At 39.2% G+C, this 21585-nt stretch overlaps 1 protein-coding gene across 2 annotated transcripts in view; it reads left to right on the plus strand.

Moving 5' to 3' along the window:
* The window catches only part of LEPR (leptin receptor), a 49668-nt gene that overhangs the window by 12624 nt on the left and 15459 nt on the right, over window positions 1-21585 (plus strand). For both annotated transcript variants that reach the window (XM_075832779.1, XM_075832777.1), the window contains 7 exons: window positions 1360-1535; window positions 6486-6634; window positions 7302-7446; window positions 12462-12755; window positions 14280-14397; window positions 17754-17953; window positions 20222-20382. In XM_075832779.1, coding sequence (XP_075688894.1) covers window positions 1360-1535; window positions 6486-6634; window positions 7302-7446; window positions 12462-12755; window positions 14280-14397; window positions 17754-17953; window positions 20222-20382 — 1243 coding nt within the window. The remainder of the gene's footprint in view (window positions 1-1359; window positions 1536-6485; window positions 6635-7301; window positions 7447-12461; window positions 12756-14279; window positions 14398-17753; window positions 17954-20221; window positions 20383-21585) is intronic.

Genomic DNA, 21585 nt, shown 5'->3' on the forward strand with positions numbered 1-21585 from the left:
CAGGTAGATATCCCATGGATATGCTATAAATGTCTGAGTTGGGAATACCCCTTTAGGTCTGTACAGGTTTTCAGCCTTTAGATGTAAGCAAAAATGTTCCCATTCACTGACCGCAAACAGAGATCTTCAAAATGGTAAGATATTCAAATCTTTCTGACAAGAGTACAGCAATAACATTACAGCCTCTACTGCGGTTTTTATCCAACTTTCCTCAACTCTTGAACAGCAAGTGAGGAAGTTTTGATTGGATAACTATAAACTTACCGTTCAGGAGTTTAGGAAAGCCGAGTGGCCAGTTTTCTGGAGCAGCTGGATAGAAATAACAAGTTGATAATAGAGGTGAGACTGGTATTTGTAGGTGAATTGTAGTGGGAAAGTCTCTATAATGGTAATTTGTGGGGGTATGCCACTTCCTGAAATACATCATGTCTTATACTCCATTCACATCCAAAGCTGCATTGATATACCAGGTGACAGAAACTTTACGGTACAAGTCACTTTCTAGCTGTAGCCTAAGCCATCATTTTCCCTTCTATAAATAAATTCATTGAGTCAATTTGCCCTTTATACTAATGCGTCAGCCAGAAAAAATACACTGGACAAATCAGCTAGACATGAATCCCATATTTTGCTAAATAATTAGCCCTCTGTATGCGTAATGGGAGTTGGATAACGAATCTTTCCATGTCCTGAAGAACTAACTGTAATCCAGCAGAATTCTGACTGCAGCTTTGGATGTGAATGGAGTATAACACACATTTTTTTTTTTCATCCTACTCTTTCCTAGAGCCAATGTGCTGCAGGACTAATGAAGAGGTACATTCAAGTCTCTCCCGTTATTAAAGCTGATCTGACTCCTATACATGTATATAGTGTTGAATTTAAATTCTAGAAGACATTTCCTGCAACCTGAGATCTGACAGAAAACTCATAGAATTCCAAATGAAGCTTGGGTTGTGATTAGAGTATGAGACATGATTCGCTCATCTCTTCATCTTTCCTACTTGGAATTCACAATGGCATTAAACTGAAATGATAGCAGAAAAGCCCTGCAACCTGAGTGCTAACAATAACTCAGCAGAATTTTAAATGCAGCTCTGGATGTGAATGGAGTATAAGATATGGTTTGATTATCTGTAGTCCATTCCTTGAGGCAATTCTTAATAGTTGCACAGGCTTTCTACTGTTCAGCATGGGGGTGATTCATGAAGCCGTCTCTCACATTAGTGGTGCTCATATATACGGTATGTGCCTATAGATTGGTAGGATAGCGGTGACGTCTCACTAATCACACATCATTGTGATGGATTGTGTCCTGGATGTATAAAATATTCAGAGATTTCCTTTACATTTATATAGGGATGACAAGGATCAGCATAAAATGGGAGCTGATTGCAGATGCCCCAGACATGAGCGGTGTGAGTGCTCCATCTCTCCTGCCACATGCAATGAGTCTTATATCCTGTGGATGGAAATCCTCATCCCTGTCACATCTCTGCGCTCCCCTCCCATGCTGCTGCGAACCGCTGCTATTAGTAAGTGACACTTCTTAATGCATAATCTATACAGAAAAGGATAAAATGTACAGAATCCTGAGTGCTCCATAGAGTGACAGTCTCGTGATAATCGCCGGGCATGTTATACTGGTCAATTCACCAAGAAATCATTTACATGTCATTAATAATGGATTACTAGAGATTTTCACTCTTTAAACGGGAAACATTGGTCCAACCAATTGAACAGATTTCCATTAGTCAGGCAATGATTATTATGATCTATCTATCTATCTATCTATCTATCTATCTATCTATCTATCTATCTATCTATCTATCTATCTATCTATCTATCTATCTATCTATCTATCTATCTATCTATCTATCTATCTATCTATCTATCTATCTTTCGCATCTACTAGTGAAGGCATTTATCAATCTTTGAAGACATCTTTAGTCAAGCATTCCGTTAAGTTCCTATTAATGAAAAAATATTAACTACATGTGAACACGACCTTAAGCGATACATAAATGCCCCCTTGGTGGTGCTGAAATCGCATTCCCAGTAATTGTGTTGTTGTCTTCAGTTTATGGCGTTCATGAAGAGCGCCCCTGAAGACTTTGATGAATATTATCATTAGTGTTAATTGCCCGGTGTCTCCAGCCTCTTGGACAGACACATCTCTGGATAATGGTCTGGATGTAATGCGTAACACTTGGAGGAGCGAATCTCTCACATCTCGCCCACCGGACTCAGGTCAATAACATGTCAATGCTCCATATAAAGCTCTGTTCACATATTTAGCGGAACGGAATGGCATAAGTGACCCAATATTTTGCACCAGTCTTACCATCCATCACCGACTGAAGTTATATCGTCATTGGGTATTGAATTGCAGAGCTAAAGGACGATATTGCATTGGTCCTCCAAATACGACTACCATGAATATTATGGAAAAACGTTTTTCTGTTTAATATAAATAACGATTTTATATAGATAAAGTTTATTCCGTGTATAATGAAAAATTCTGCAACTGTTTATATACAATGTGTTTCCATTCCTCGCCATTTTCAAAATCTCTGCTTGCTGGTAAAATTATTTTTTACAACCGGAAGCTATAAACCTGTACAGACCTACTACTCACAGCTTAGAGTCTGTTACAATTGTTTCCAGTTTAGGCAATCCTCTATGAGCTAAATACTATGCACTCCAGACATATACATATTTAACTGCACCAATACATTGTAGCCAGACTTGAAGCCTTTTGGGCCCAATGCAAAATCTGTAACAGGCCCTACCATGAGCCATGTAAAATACTTGTGTCTTCTGATCTGGTAGAGGGGTCTTTGGGCCTGGGTGTGACTGTAAGGGTATGTTCACACGGCCAAATTTCAGACGTATACGAGGCGTATTATGCCTCGTTTTACGTCTGAAAATAGGGCTACAATACGTCGGCAAACATCTGCCCATTCATTTGAATGGGTTTGCCGACGTACTGTGCAGACGACCTGTTATTTACGCGTCGTCGTTTGACAGCTGTCAAACGACGACTCGTAAAAATACAGCCTCGTCAAAAGAAGTGCAGGACACTTCTTTCAGACGTTTTTGGAGCTGTTTTCTCATAGACTCCAATGAAAACAGCTCCAAAAACGAGTTGGTAAAAAAATGAGTTGGTAAAAATGCGAGTTGGTAAAAAACGTCTGAAAAGCAGGGTCTGTTTTCCCTTGAAAACAGCTCTGGATTTTCAGACGTTTTGGTTGACTACGTGTGAACATACCCTTAGGGTATGTTCACACGGCCAAATTTCAGACGTATACGAGGCGTATTATGCCTCGTTTTACGTCTGAAAATATGGCTACAATACGTCGGCAAACATCTGCCCATTCATTTGAATGGGTTTGCCGACGTACTGTGCAGACGACCTGTTATTTACGCGTCGTCGTTTGACAGCTGTCAAACGACGACTCGTAAAAATACAGCCTCGTCAAAAGAAGTGCAGGACACTTCTTTCAGACGTTTTTGGAGCTGTTTTCTCATAGACTCCAATGAAAACAGCTCCAAAAACGAGTTGGTAAAAAAATGAGTTGGTAAAAATGCGAGTTGGTAAAAAACGTCTGAAAAGCAGGGTCTGTTTTCCCTTGAAAACAGCTCTGGATTTTCAGACGTTTTGGTTGACTACGTGTGAACATACCCTTAGGGTATGTTCACACGGCCAAATTTCAGACGTATACGAGGCGTATTATGCCTCGTTTTACGTCTGAAAATAGGGCTGCAATACGTCGGCAAACATCTGCCCATTCATTTGAATGGGTTTGCCGACGTACTGTGCAGACGACCTGTTATTTACGAGTCGTCGTTTGACAGCTGTCAAACGACGACCCGTAAATTTACTGCCTCGGCAAAGAAGTGCAGGGCACTTCTTTGCCACGTAATTTGAGCCGTTCTTCATTGAAATCAATGAAGCACGGCTCAAGGTTTACGAGCGTCTCAGACGCCTCGTAAATTACGAGGAGGAGCTTTTACGTGTGAAACGAGGCAGCTGTTAACAGTCTGTCTTTTCACACGTAACTGCCTCTCAGCGTGTGAACATACCCTTAGGGTATGTTCACACGATGAGAGGCATTTACGTGTGAAAAGACAGACTGTTAACAGCTGCCTCGTTTCACACGTAAATGCTCCTCCTTGCATTCTGCGAGCCGTCTGAGACGCTCGTAAATCTTGAGCTGTGCTTCATTGAGTTCAATGAAGAACAGCTCAAATTACGTGGCAAAGAAGTGCCCTGCACTTCTTTGCCGAGGCAGTCCATTTACGCATCGTCGTTTGACAGCTGTCAAACGACGACGCGTAAATGACAGGTCGTCTGCACAGTACGTCGGCAAACCCATTCAAATGAATGGGCAGATGTTTGCCGACGTATTGTAGCCCTATTTTCAGGCGTAAAACGAGGCATACGCCTGAAAATAGGTAGTGTGAACCCAGCCTTACATCTGCACCTTCTATATCGACACCCCTCATCTTCGCCAGATCAGGACTAGAGAGGGATTTGTGCTACAGATGTTTTGAATTCAGAGGATTGTCTAGACTGCATGAAACTGTAGCAAACGTTCAGCTGTGAGAAGTGTTTGGTCTATATAGATTTTCAGCCTCTGGATGTAAACAATCATGTTTCATTCAATGACAGCAAGCATAGAGCTTGAAAATAGTGAGGAATTAAAACACAAAGTATATTAGAAAGTTGTAGGTCTTTTCATTATTTCCATAGGGTTACGGCCTTAATCCAACTGCCTGTGGGTCGCAATAAAATCATGGGATTACAGCAATAGAACCTCATTTTTTTCCCTAAGGCCCTGTTCACACTGAGTTTTTTTCGTAGGCAGGAAAAATCTGCCTCAGAATTTCTTCAGGAATCTCGAGGCAGATTTTGAACTGCCTGCACATATTTTCTGCATTTTTTCAGGGCGTTTTTCGTCTGCAGCCATTGACGCTAATGCAAGGACCGCGGGCAAAAAAACGCTGTGAAAAATGCTCAGAAACTAGCGCTGCCGGTTTTTCCTGCCTTTCATTGATTTAAATGGGAGGTCAGAGGCGTAAACCAAAGCAAGAAAGGACATCTGCGAAAAAAAAACGCCTCTGCCTCCCATTAAAATCAATGCGGGTTGATTTGGCCTGTTTTTTTGGCACTGATTCCGACGCGGTTTCCAAGTCAAAATCAGTAGCAAAAAAAATCAATGTGAACTGACCCTAAGGGCGGGTTCACACATGGCGGAATTGCACTTAAATTCCGCTGCGGACACTCCGCAGCGTTAATCCGCAGCGGAGCCGTTTCTACATTGACTTTCACTTTAATTTCGCAGTGTTCGTTTACACGATGCGTACAATTCCGCTGCGGAGCATAGGCTGCGGAGCGGAATTTGGTGTCCGCAGCATGCTCTGTCTGTTGCGGAGCAGTGGCGGACTCATGGCGGAATTTCTCCATTGACTTCAATGGAGATTCAAAGTTCCGCAATGAAGTCCGCAGCTGTCATGCACATGTCATGTGTGCTGCGGATGCGTCTTGCTTTTTTTACTTGACATTTCTTCATTCTGGCTGGACCTATGTATTTCTAGGTCTACAGCCAGACTGAGGAAGTCAATGGGGCTCCCGTAATGACGGGAGCGTTGCTAGGAGACGTCTGTAAATAGTCACTGTCCAGGGTGCTGAAAGAGTTAAGCGATCGGCAGTAACTGTTTCTGCACCCGGGACAGTGACTACCGATCTCAATATACATGTATCTGTAAAAAAAAATGAAGTTCGTACTTACCGAGAACTCCCTGTTTCTGTCTCCAGTCCGGCCTCCCAGGATGACGTTTCAGAGTAAGTGACGGCTGCAGCCAATCACAGGCCAAGCACAGGCTGCAGCGGTCACATGGACTGGAGCGTCATCCAGGGAGGTCGGGCTGGATGCCGAAGGAGGGACGCGTCATAAAGACAACGGGCGGTAAGTATGAATTTCTTTTACTTTCACTAGGGAAAGTGCTGTCCCTTCTCTCTATCCTGCACTGATAGGGAGAAGGGAAGCACTTTTCCCGCAGTCCGCAGCAGCTAGTCCGCATCAATTTTCTGCACATTTTGTGCAGATCCGCAGCCGTAATCCGCAACCCGGATTAGGTGCGGCATTGATGCGGACAGTTGCGGAGGAATTCCGCCATGTGTGGTCATGCCCTTAAGGGACACATTCTCAGGCAAACTTGCGATCATTGATCCTACCTGGCTGGATTTATTGCGGTAATTTTCCTTGTTTCATATAGGGAAACATTTAGATTATGGTAATGCCACGATTTTACTGCAACTTGTAGGGGACCAGGTATTTCTGTGTAATCCAAGCCTAAAACTCGAAAACCCGTGGGAGAAGAGCTCCTCATATATTGTAGAATAGGTACCTCGTGCCTCCGAAAAGACCTCTCCTATTTATATTGCAGCAACTTATTGATAATATTCCTATTGTTCATAGTTAGGCCGTATCCTCCAAGTGACCTGCGGGCAGAGATAACCAATGATGGAAGATTAAAAGTTCTCTGGTCCGGTTCTGCGTCCACATCCGGCGGATTTCTGTGTCAAGTGAAACATTATCTGAACACAACAGAGAACGTCTCAACACCGGTAAAAACCTGCATTTCACGCTCCAACGAGGCTCCATTAATATGTTATTGAGATTGTGACACCGTCACTTAACTCAGCAGGTCATCAGTGGCCTCATTATTATAAGCCTGTCATGGTGGAGAGAGTCTGTAAAGAGCATCGTGTGGGGTTTATAATGTGTTCATCAAAGTGTAAACCTTATAATGGAAACTTTTACTAATTAAGAGAAATGTAAATACAAAAATTGTTTTGGACCACAGAGCAATCAGTGGTGAAGGTCACCCTAACCTGTTGTCACAGCGGCCTATTGTTGCAGTACAGCGTAATGGACCATCAAATAAGTTTTTGCGGTAATCATATTGCTCACATAAAAAATTATCAAATTCTGACTACTTGCAGCTGCCACCAGGGGGAGCTGACTACACATTAAATTATAAAGCTCCCTTGACAGCACTACTAGCTATATAAATCTGTATACAGTGAGCTCCCTCTAGTGGGGGCTGGAAGCGCAAGAATGAAGAAGGGGATTTGAAACTTTCTATAAAATAAACGATTATCCGACCCACTATAGAAATGTATAGTTTAATTTCTAGGTGAAAGACTGTGGACATCCCTAATTCTCTTAGATGAAACTGATTGAATCTCAGCTTTTGTCATTATCAGAAACTAACTTTCCATTTCTATACAGTGTTATGTGGTTGTAGAGAAGAACTATGTCATTCTCGATGTCCCAGAGTCCTGCTCACCACTGGTATTTGAGGTGCGATGCAGACGAGTCCCTACACTTGGCATTTGGAGTAATTGGAGTATTCCCATGGTACTTAAGTCTCAAGGTTTGTATACATTAAAGTTAATGTTACTATGGACAAGAATATACTTACTATATTACTGCCCTCATGTACAAGAATATAACTACTATAATACTGCCCCCTATAACCAAGAATATAACTACTATAATACTGCCCCTTATGTACAAGAATATAACTACTATAATACTGCCCCTTATATACAAGAATATAACTACTATAATACTGCCCCCTATATACAAGAATATAACTACTATAATACTGCCCCTTATGTACAAGAATATAAATACTATAATACTGCCCCTATATACAAGAATATAACTACTATAATCCTGCACCTATATACAAGAATATAACTACTATAATACTGCCCCTATATACAAGAATATAACTACTATAATACTGCCCCCTATATACAAGAATATAACTACTATAATACTGCCCCTATATACAAGAATATAACTACTATAATACTGCTCCTATATACAAGAATATAACTACTATAATACTGCCCCTATATACAAGAATATAACTACTATAATACTGCTCCCTATATACAAGAATATAACAACTATAATACTGTCCCCTATATACAAGAATATAACTACTATAATACTGCCACTATATACAAGAATATAACTACTATAATATTGCCACCTATATACAAGAATATAACTACTATAATACTGCCCCTATATACAAGAATATAACTACTATAATACTGCTCCTATATACAAGAATATAACTACTATAATACTGCCCCATATATACAAGAATATAACTACTATAATACTGCCTCCTATATACAAGAATATAACTACTACAATACTGCCCTCTATATACAAGAATATAACTACTATAATACTGCCCCCTATATACAAGAATATAACTAATATAATACTGCCCCTATATACAAGAATATAACTACTATAACACTGCCCCCTATATACAAGAATATAACTACTACAATACTGCTCCTATATACAAGAATATAACTACTATAATACTGCTCCTATATACAAGAATATAACTACTATAATACTGCCACCTATATACAAGAATATAACTACTATAATACTGCTCCTATATACAAGAATATAACTACTATAATACTGCCCCTATATACAAGAATATAACTACTATAATACTGGCTCCTATATACAAGTATATAACTACTATAATACTGCCCCCTATATACATATACAAGGATATAACTACTATAATACTGCCCCGTATATACAAGAATATAACTTCTATAAAACTGCCTCTTATATACAAGAATATAACTTCTATAATACTGCCCCCTATATACAAGAATATAACTACTATAATACTGCTCCTATATACAAGAATATAACTACTATAATACTGCCACCTATATACAAGAATATAACTACTATAATACTGCTCCTATATACAAGAATATAACTACTATAATACTGCCCCTATATACAAGAATATAACTACTATAATACTGGCTCCTATATACAAGTATATAACTACTATAATACTGCCCCCTATATACATATACAAGGATATAACTACTATAATACTGCCCCGTATATATACAAGAATATAACTTCTATAAAACTGCCACTTATATACAAGAATATAACTTCTATAATACTGCCCCCTATATACAAGAATATAACTACTATAATACTGCCCTATATACAAGAATATAACTACTATGAGGGTATGTTCACACGCTGAGAGGCTTTTACGGCTGAAATGACAGACTGTTTTCAGGAGAAAACAGCTGCCTCGTTTCAGCCGTAAATGCTCCTCCTCGTAATATACGAGGCGTCTGTGACGCTCGTATATCTTGAGCTGCTCTTCATTGAGTTCAATGAAGAACGGCTCAAATTACGTTGCAAAGAAGTGCCCTGCACTTCTTTGCCGAGGCAGTCAATTTACGCGTCGTCGTTTGACAGCTGTCAAACGACGACGCGTAAATTACAGGTCGTCTGCACAATACGTCGGCAAACCCATTCAAATGAATGGGCAGATGTTTGCCGACGTATTGTAGCCCAATTTTCAGGCGTAAAACGAGGCATAATACGCCTCGTTTACGCCTGAAAATAGGTTGTGTGAACCCAGCCTAATACTGCCCCTGTATACAAGAATATAACTACTATAATACTGCCCCTATATACAAGAATATAACTACTATAATACTGTTCCTATATACAAGAATATAACTACTATAATACTGCCCCTATATACAAGAATATAACTACTATAATACTGCTCCCTATATACAAGAATATAACTACTATAATACTGCCCCTATATACAAGAATATAACTACTATAATACTGCCCCTATATACAAGTATATAACTACTATAATACTGCCTCTATATACAAGAATATAACTACTATAATACTGCCTCTATATACAAGAATATAACTACTATAATACTGCCTCCTATATACAAGAATATAACTACTATAATACTGCTCCCTATATACAAGACTATAACTACTATAATACTGCTCCTATATACAAGAATATAACTACTATAATACTGCTCCTATATACAAGAATATAACTACTATAATACTGCCCCTATATACAAGAATATAACTACTATAATACTGCCCCTATATACAAGAATATAACTGATATAATACTACCCCTATATACAAGAATATAGCTACTATAATACTGCCCCTATACACAAGAATATAAGTACTATAATACTGCCCCTATATACACACGAATATAGCTACTATAATACTGCCCCCTATATACAAGAATATAACTACTATAATACTGCTCCCTATATACAAGAATATAACTACTATAATACTGCCCCCAATATACAAGAATATAAGTACTACAATACTGCCCCTATATACAAGAATATAACTACTATAATATTGCTCCTATATACAAGAATATAACTACTATAATACTGCCCCCTATATACAAGAATATAACTACTATAATACCGCCCCCTATATACAAGAATATATCTACTATAATACTGCCCTCTATATACAAGAATAGAACTACTATAATACTGCCCCTATATACAAGAATATAACTACTATAATACTGCCCCCTATATACAAGAATATAACTACTATAATACTGCCCCCTATATACAAGAATATAACTACTATAATACTGCTCCGTATATACAAGAATATAACTACTATAATACTGCCCCCTATATACAAGAATATAACTACTATAATACTGCTCCTATATACAAGAATATAACTACTATAATACTGCCCCTATATACAAGAATATAACTACTATAATACTGCTCCGTATATACAAGAATATAACTACTATAATACTGCTCCCTATATACAAGAATATAACTACTATAATACTGCCCCCTATGTACAAGAATATAACTACTATAATACTGCCCCCTATATACAAGAATATAACTACTATAATACTGCCCCTATATACAAGAATATAACTACTATAATACTGCTCCCTATATACAAGAATATAACTACTATAATACTGCCCCCTATGTACAAGAATATAACTACTATAATACTGCCCCCTATATACACGAAAATAACTACTATAATACTGCCCCTATATACAAGAATATAACTACTATAATACTGCTCCGTATATACAAGAATATAACTACTATAATACTGCTCCCTATATACAAGAATATAACTACTATAATACTGCCCCCTATATACAAGAATATAACTACTATAATACTGGCCACTATATACAAGAATATAACTACTATAATACTGCTCCGTATATACAAGAATATAACTACTATAATACTGCTCCGTATATACAAGAATATAACTACTATAATACTGCTCCCTATATACAAGAATATAACTACTATAATACTGCCCCCTATATACAAGAATATAACTACTATAATACTGGCCACTATATACAAGAATATAACTACTATAATACTGCTCCGTATATACAAGAATATAACTACTATAATACTGCTCCGTATATACAAGAATATAACTACTATAATACTGCTCCCTATATACAAGAATATAACTACTATAATACTGCCCCCTATATACAAGAATATAACTACTATAATACTGGCCACTATATACAAGAATATAACTACTATAATACTGCCCCCTATATACACGAAAATAACTACTATAATACTGCCCCTATATACAAGAATATAACTACTATAATACTGCCACTATATACAAGAATATAACTACTATAATACTGCCTCCTATATACAAGAATATAACTACTATAATACTGCCCCTATATACAAGAATATAACTACTATAATACTGCTCCGTATATACAAGAATATAACTACTATAATACTGCTCCTATGTACAAGATTATTACTATAATACTGCTCCCTATATACAAGAATATACCTACTATAATACTGCCCCCTATATACAAGAATATAACTACTATAATACTGCCCCCTATATACACGAAAATAACTACTATAATACTGCCCCTATATACAAGAATATAACTACTATAATACTGCTCCGTATATACAAGAATATAACTACTATAATACTGCCTCCTATATACAAGAATATAACTACTATAATACTGCCCCTATATACAAGAATATAACTACTATAATACTGCCCCCTATATAGAAGAATATAATTACTATAATACTGCCCCTATATACAAGAATATAACTACTATAATACTGCCCCCTATATACAAGAATATAACTACTATAATACTGCCTCCTATATACAAGGATATAACTACTATAATACTGCCCCTATATACAAGAATATAACTACTATAATACTTCCCCTATATACAAGAATATAACTACTATAATACTTCCCCTATATACAAGAATATAACTACTATAATACTGCCTCCTATATACAAGAATATAACTACTATAATACTGCCCCCTATGTACAAGAATATAATTATTATAATTTAGATTATAATTTACAGTCATGTTGTTAATATTTATCATTATGTCTCAGTGGCATTATAATAGTACCCTCTCTGACTATATACCATCGCCCTGATATACTGTTATTTTTCCCTCCTCTCTACAGACGATTATTATTTTCCCAAGAGGGTTGTGGTCAGCAGTGGATCCAGCACTTCAGTTTTTTGCATGTTCTGTGTTAAAAACAAGAAAATTCCATCCAAGGCCATAACCTGGGGTCTCAACCTGGCTGAGCAGATCCCCTCTAATCAGTATACAGCAGTGAGCGACTATGTAGGCAAAGTCACAATTGACAAATTAAATACAACGACACCAAAGGGAAAGTTCCAGTTTGACGCTTTGTACTGCTGCATCCAGGGCATTGAGTGCCTGCCCCGATATGCAGAAATCTACGTCATAGGTAAGAATATCGGTTGCTGCTTTTGAATACTCTATGACGAGTGGCTATAGGGGGTGCAGTCGTACCCGGGCCCTGGTGTCTAAGGGGGCCCAAAAGCCCCTCTGCCACATAACAAGATACTGTTTTATACATGGCACATAATGGGTGGGGGCTCCCGTTAGGCCTTGTTCACGTAAACAAACCGACGTTTTTGTAAAGCGCTTTTTAAAATACAGGCACTATTGTCGCATTTTTGGGCGCGTGTTTTGACTCCTATTGACTCTGGGAATTAGACGCGTCTTCGGCTTGCTTTATGCGCCAAGAATTGACCAGACGCTTCCTTTTATACACGATGCGTAAAACGCCAAATACACGCCGCGTGAACAAGGCCTAACAGAGTTTGGATTGGGGCCCAGGAGCTTCACGTTACTCCTCTGTCCATAACCCAGATGCATGTGGATGGTATTATTTAAGGGAAATCATATTCGCCAAGTGGATTTTCAGCCAGTAGGATAATAATTTGTTGGTATTGTTCCCCTCATTTGGTAAGAAGGGACTTGTATTAAATGGTGCCAAGGAAAACGGAAGCAGTTGCCCCGTAACAACCAATTAGGTTCCAGTTTACATTTTTCAAAGGCCTTTTTGAAAATGAAAGAAGCTATCTGATTGGTTGCTATGGGCAACTGCTCCACTTTGCCTTTGCTCCAGTTTTCTTTAGATTATGGCAACTTTACAATATTCTGTCAAAGCTTAAAATGTCCCTTTCATAAGGGTCTGGGTGTATCTTATACTTTAAAGCACAACCTGTCTGAAATGCAAACAAAGGGCATCCATGTTAGCCCCATTTACCTTGGGGTGAGCAATTTCTCGCTCAGGCTGCACAGAGGTGTGGGGTTGGGGCACACGGTAAGCCTGGGCAGAGATGCCAGGGCCCGCTGGGCTTGGTAAAACCCATGTTAATGTGGAGCAGCATGCTCTATGCTTGTCGAGCCGAGGGTGGGGTGGACAGGGGCAGACTCTGACTAGAGCCCAAGGGCCCAAATACATGTGGAGCCGGACATCTGTAAAAAGTGCTTGACTTGCTCCCTGGCCTTGGGTCAAGGTTTGGTTGGTTGTTTATTGGTACAGTGACAAATTTACCCAGCTAAAGGGTATCATAGCTATGATGGGTGGTAAGTGGCCCATGGCCATTATTGCCCCAGGGGCCCAGACCGCCCTCAATCTGCTCCTGTTCCAGTCTGTTGACTTACATGTTGGAGGGCTATCTCGATGCAACTAGAGGATATCCTAATGTACGAGAGCCCGTCCCAGTGGCAGTTTCCCTTTAAGGGGACCAGATTTGCTTTTTATATTGACAGGGATTCATTTATTATAGGGATGGTAAAACCCCCCATAAAACTCACATATTTTCGCAGTATAATAATTGCTGACCCATCTCCTTTTCTGTATTACTTTTATAATATTTATTCATATTTTTGGGTCAGGTCGCTGGTTTTTGTACCATCCTTATACCTTCTAATGTGATTTTATTTATTTCACCTACAGACACGAATATCCGCATTACCTGCGAAACCAATGGAGAACTTAAAGTTATGACCTGCAGGTGGAGCCCTAAACAAATCATCCCCCTTAAAGACATCGCCCTAACATTCCGCTATTATCAGTGAGTACGAGCAAGTATTCCATGGATACAAAGAAGTGGGAGTCTGCTGCCCTCCTGTGGTTAAGGATGGGAACAGATGAGAAAATCTTGAGCAAAAAATTTTATTTTCCATTAATTCTCTGCTGCACTGGCCCCATGTAATAGCAGCGACTGGTACTGGAAGCTGGGGAGTCTGATCACCAGGAGTGACCGCTAGACCACCAGGAATAAGGATATCAACCCACCAGACTCCAGGGATAAAAGTATAAGGCCTCATGCACACGACCGTAGCCGTGTGATCGGCCGGGATTTTCGGGTCGGCCGGCTGCGGACTGTCAGCCGCAGGCCGCCCACAAATCGTGGGACATGCACATGGCCGCCGCCATTGTTTTCAATGAGCCCGGACCGCAGAAGATGGCCGTAATAAAACATGCCCGTTCTTTCTGCGGTGCGGGCTCCCGGGCCGTGCAAAGACCGCAAAAACTACGGTTGTGTGCATGACTCCATAGAAATGAATGGGGCCGCAATTCTCCCGTGGATTTTCGGGGGAATTGCGGCCGCAAAAACAAGTTCGTGTGAATGGGGCATTAACCTGCTGGACTCCAGTGAAAAATATAGTAACTCTTTATACTCCAGGGAGAATCCAGAGATAACAATATTAACCCACTAGACACCACTTACTGGACACCAACAATAAAATAAATAAAAATTACACAAGAATTCCAAGTAACATTTCAAATATGCTCCCTCCACCACAACAAATTTAGACGAATTCTTCCGGCACTTCTACTAATACTACCACTATTCCTAATACTATTAGTACCACTGACACAACCACTACTACTTCCGCTACTAATACTATTATTTCTACTGCTACTACTATCACTATTCCAAATACTATTAATACAAATGATACTACCACTACTAATACTACCATTGATACTACCACTACTAATACTATTACTACCACTGATACTACCATTACTCCTAATACTATTACTACCACTGATACTACCACTACTCCTAATACTTTTACTACCACTGATACTACCACTACTCCTAATACTATTACTACCACTGATACTACCACTACTCCTAATACTATTACTACCACTGATACTACCACTACTAATACTATTACTACCACTGATACTACCATTACTCCTAATACTATTACTACCACTGATACTACCACTACTCCTAATACTTTTACTACCACTGATACTACCACTACTCCTAATACTATTACTACCACTGATACTACCATTACTCCTAATACTATTACTACCACTGATACTACCATTACTCCTAATACTATTACTACCACTGATACTACCACTACTCCTAATACTATTACTACCACTGATACTACCACTATTAATGCTATTACTACCACTGATACTACAACTACTCCTAATACTATTACTACCACTGATACTACCACTAATCCTAATACTATTACTACCACTGATACTACCACTACTCCTAATACTATTACTACCACTGATACTACCACTATTAATGCTATTACTACCACTGATACTACAACTACTCCTAATACTATTACTACCACTGATACTACAACTACTCCTAATACTTTTACTACCACTGATACTACAACTACTCCTAATACTTTTACTACCACTGATACTACCACTACTCCTAATACTTTTACTACCACTGATACTACCATTACTCCTAATACTATTACTACCACTGATACTACCATTACTCCTAATACTATTACTACCACTGATACTACAACTACTCCTAATACTATTACTACCACTTATACTACCACTACTCCTAATACTATTACTACCACTGATACTACAACTACTCCTAATACTATTACTACCACTGATACTACCACTACTCCTAATACTATTACTACCACTGATACTACCACTACTCCTAATACTATTACTACCACTGATACTACCACTATTAATGCTATTACTACCACTGATACTACAACTACTCCTAATACTATTACTACCACTGATACTACCACTACTCCTAATACTGTTACTACCACTGATACTACCACTACTCCTAATACTATTACTACCATTGATACGACCACTACTCCTAATACTATTACTACCACTGATACTACAACTACTCCTAATACTTTTACTACCACTGATACTACCACTACTCCTAATACTTTTACTACCACTGATACTACCATTACTCCTAATACTATTACTACCACTGATACTACCATTACTCCTAATACTATTACTACCACTGATACTACAACTACTCCTAATACTATTACTACCACTTATACTACCACTACTCCTAATGCTATTACTACCACTGATACTACCACTATTAATTCTATTACTACCACTGATACTACCACTACTCCTAATACTATTACTACCACTGATACTACCCCTACTCCTAATACTATTACTACCACTTATACTACCACTAATCCTAATACTATTACTACCACTGATACTACCACTATTAATGCTATTACTACCACTGATACTACCACTACTCCTAATACTATTACTACCACTGATACTACCACTACCACTACTCCTAATACTATTACTACCACTGATACTACCACTACCACTACTCCTAATACTATTACTACCACTGATACTACCACTACTCCTAATACTATTACTACCACTGATACTACCACTACTCCTTATACTATTACTACCACTGATACTACCATTACTCCTAATACTATTACTACCACTGATACTACAACTACTCCTAATACTATTACTACCACTGATACTACCACTACTCCTTATACTATTACTACCACTGATACTACCACTACTCCTTATACTATTACTACCACTGATACTACCACTACTCCTAATACTATTACTACCACTGATACTACCACTACTCCTTATACTATTACTACCACTGATACTACCACTACTCCTTATACTATTACTACCACTGATACTACAACTACTCCTAATACTATTACTACCACTGATACTACCACTACTCCCATTATTATTCCTAACACCGACACCACTTCTACTGCTCCATGTAATATTACATATGCTAATAATATATCGCAGGCTTCATGCAGGAGGAAGTGCGGATTCACATGAAGTCTGTACTAAGGACCCTGTGCGCTGCCTTATGGCACTATATTATAGACCTACTCTCTCCTAGGGGATAATACCTCTGTAATACGGTGTCCGACGGTACATGCCACCATTTTTTTTTCTCTGGTATATTCATAAGGTTGTGCAAAACCATAATACGGAAATGTGCATGCGGCCTAACAGTGATATAACTACCACTCCTAATATTATTACTACAGCTGATACTACTACTTGTAATAAGTTGGTTATTACATTATGTTATGTTCCTTTTTAAAGGGAAATAAACTATTCGTTTGAGACAGAAATAAAATACAACGCTTCTATTGTGAAGAAATGTGAGTTGCAGCAAGATGGCTCCTTTCAATGTATTTTCAATCAAATTAAGACTATGTCCAGTTACTACATGTGGATTGAAATACAACACCCAACCGGCACGCTGCGATCTCCCCCTGTGTCTCTGAAGCCCATTGACGTTGGTAAGTAGCATGCTAAATTACATAGGTACCTTCACTTGTATGACGAGGAGACAGTCATTTTACTCACATTTTAAGACCCTCTAAACTATGGGTGGTATTTAAAGGGGGTTTTCAGAATTGCGGCTTAAGGCCATGTACCTGAAGTAACAGATCCGGTCTCCATACTTAGGAAATACAAAGGTGATGTGGAAGAGCAGCATATTCCCTACAAAAAGGACATATCCCAGACAAACAGAATGTTTACTGTCTCATATCCTAAGTGACCATAATGAAGAACCCCAATAATGATCTGTGCAGTGATCAAATAAATCATGAAATCGTATCTATTTGTCGCCACCTGCAGGTCTATGGTGGAATTTCCACATCTATAGCCAAGTAGATACACATTAAAGAGGCTCTGTCACCAGATTATAAGCGCCCTATCTCCTACGTAATCTGATCTACGCTGTAATGTAGATTACAGCAGTGTTTTTTATTTTGAAAAACAATCAATTTTGAGGGAGTTATGACCTATTTTAGCTTAATGCCCAACTGGGCGTTTTTTAGCTTTTGATCAAGTGGGCGTTGTACAGAGGAGTGTATGACGCTGACCAATCAGTGACCAATCAGCGTCATACACTTCTCTCCATTCATGTACTCAGCACATAGTGATCTTGCTAGATCACGATTTGCTGTCACTTACTCACACATTAACTTTACACTTCGGTAACGTTTGTGTGGGACTTACAGCACAGCACATCGAGATCACGCTGTGCTGTCATTAAATCCCACACAAACGTTACCGAAGTGTCGGGATTGTGAATAGACATTGCGTCCTGGCTGGAGGTGATGTCTATTCATTGTCAAGACACTTCAGTAACATTAATGTGTGAGTATGTGGCTGCACATAGTGTTCTAGTAAGATTACTATGTGCGGACTACATGAATGGGGAGAAGTGTATGACGCTGATTGGTCAGCGTCATACACTCCTCTGTACAACGCCCACTTGGTCATATAGTAAAACACGCCCAGTTGTTCATTAAGAAACTCATTAGCATATAGCTAAAACAGGTCATAACTCATATAATGACTTATAATGTGGTGACAGAGACTCTTTACAGTTTCTGGCTTCAAGCGCAGCGTTTTTAGGGAAAATGCCACAAAAAGTTTTAGCTTTTTTTTTTGTCTTGCTTTTTGTGGGCTCTAGGACCGGGTGGGTTTGGCGTTTTTACCTGCATTTAATGGTGTTTTCTTTCCCATAGACCTCTATAGGTTTTATTGGCCTCTCGAAAAAAACGTATGTCAATGTGTGTGGCATATTTTTATACCGTTTTAGTGGCGTTTTTAAAAATAAATCATGTTTTCCATGTTCTAAGTGGAGTCTTTCATCACATGATTTTTTTTTACACACCCCAGCAACTGCAGAACCTCCCTGAAGGGGAAGCTTCATCTTGACCACTGATTGATTGACATGAAACATCCTTTGCTTTCGAGGTCCTTATAATGTACACCTCAGCTGCTGCAGAACCTCATAACACACATCTTAGCTGCTGCAGAACATCTTAATACACACCTCAGCTGCTGCAGAACATCTTAATACACACCTCAGCTGCTGCAGAGCCTCATAATACACACCTCAGCTGCTGCAGAACATCATAATACACACCTCAGCTGCTGCAGAACATCTTAATGCACACCTCAGCTGCTGCAGAGCCTCATAATACACACCTCAGCTGCTGCAGAACATCATAATACACACCTTAGCTGCTGCAGAACATCTTAATACACACCTCAGCTGCTGCAGAGCCTCATAATACACACCTCAGCTGCTGCAGAACATCATAATACACACCTTAGCTGCTGCAGAACATCTTAATACACACCTCAGCTGCTGCAGAGCCTCATAATACACACCTCAGCTGCTGCAGAACATCATAATACACACCTTAGCTGCTGCAGAACATCATGATAGTCACCACAGCTGCTGCAAAACTTCCCAAGACACAACTCAGCTGCTGCAGAACATCTTAATACACACCTCAGCTGCTGCAGAGCCTCATAATACACACTTTAGCTGCTGCAGAACCTCATAACACACCTCTCAGCTGCTGCAGAACCTCATACCACACATCTCAGCCGCTGCAGAACATCATAATACACACCTCAGCTGCTGCAGAACCTCATAATACAACTAGACTTCAATCTTACTATGTTACAATGAATGTTCCAGTCCTGTTCACGATCAGATGTAAGGGGTGTATATATGTTCTCATCTCTTCTGTATATAGTAAAGCCGTACGCTCCACCGAAGGTCCATGCTGAGATGATGGTGGACACTAAACAGGACGTGATACGTTTAAATGTAACCTGGGCACGACCAAGAATGGTTGTGGACAACATCTTTTACCAGCTCCGATATCGGGTACAAGGACAGGAGGCAGAATGGCAGGTACTCAATCCCTTACATCTTCATGAGAGACACGCACTTAGAAAAAGTACATGAGAATTCCTTCAATTCGGCAATCAAAAAGCCTTGATTTGCCTGGAGTGTTCCTTTAATCAAAATTGAATGAACACCATTTGTTTTTAGGTCCAAAATTCTGCGCTGAGTAACTTCATAATATATCTTTACCGGTTTTTAACTCAATTTTCTGATACAGAGCTCCAAAACCTTTATATAATGTTTAATGATAAAATTATGTATGCCTGCAGTCACCACTAGGGGGAGCTTAGGAACTTACTGCATACTGTTTTATTATTGAGTTCAATAGGGGCTGTATGCATTTAGCTCCTCAGCTCCCTCTAGTGGCGGCTGCAGGTAGACGTAGTTTATCATTTAAGGCCTTGTTGACACGGCACTAAAAAAAAAACGACGTGTAAAAACCACTAGCGTTTTTGTAAAGCGCTTTTTATAATACCGGTGTTTTTGACTAATTTTTGTATCGTTTTTTTACGCATTTTGTGCACATTTTGGCTCGTCTTTTTGGCGTGTAATAACTCCCATTGACTATGGAAATTAGGCGCATTTTACACTCCAAGAATTGAACTGACGCTTCTTTTTTAAGGGTATATTCACACACAAAGTCAAAAATGGCTGAAAATGATGGAGCAGTTTTCAGAGAAAGCAGCCTCTGATTTTCAGCCATTTTTTAAGCTGAAAACATTTTTTGAGGCGTTTTTTTCTAGACTTTTTGGAGCTGTTTTTCTATTGAGGGTATGTTCACACGAGGGCGTCCGTAACGGCTGAAATTACGGGGATGTTTCAGCCTGAAAACATCCCCGTAATTTCAGCCGTAACGGCATGCGCAGGCGCTTGAGCGCCGCGTCCATTACGGACGTAATTGGCGCTGCTATTCATTGAAGTCAATGAATAACGGCTCCAAATACGGCCAAAGAAGTGACAGGTCACTTCTTTGACGCGGGCGTCTATTTACGCGCCGTCATTTAACAGCGGCGCGTAAATTACGCCGCGTGTGAACAGACAAACGTCTGCCCATTGCTTTCAATGGGCAGATGTTTGTCAGCGCTATTGAGGCGCTATTTTCGTAAAAAATGCCCGAATTACGTCCGTAAATAGGCCGTGTGAACATACCCTGACACTATGAAAAACAGCTCCAAAATCTTCTCAAGAAGTGATATGCTTCTTCTTTTT

Source organism: Rhinoderma darwinii, chromosome 7 (assembly GCF_050947455.1).
Source record: "Rhinoderma darwinii isolate aRhiDar2 chromosome 7, aRhiDar2.hap1, whole genome shotgun sequence".
Lineage (NCBI taxonomy): Eukaryota > Metazoa > Chordata > Amphibia > Anura > Rhinodermatidae > Rhinoderma > Rhinoderma darwinii.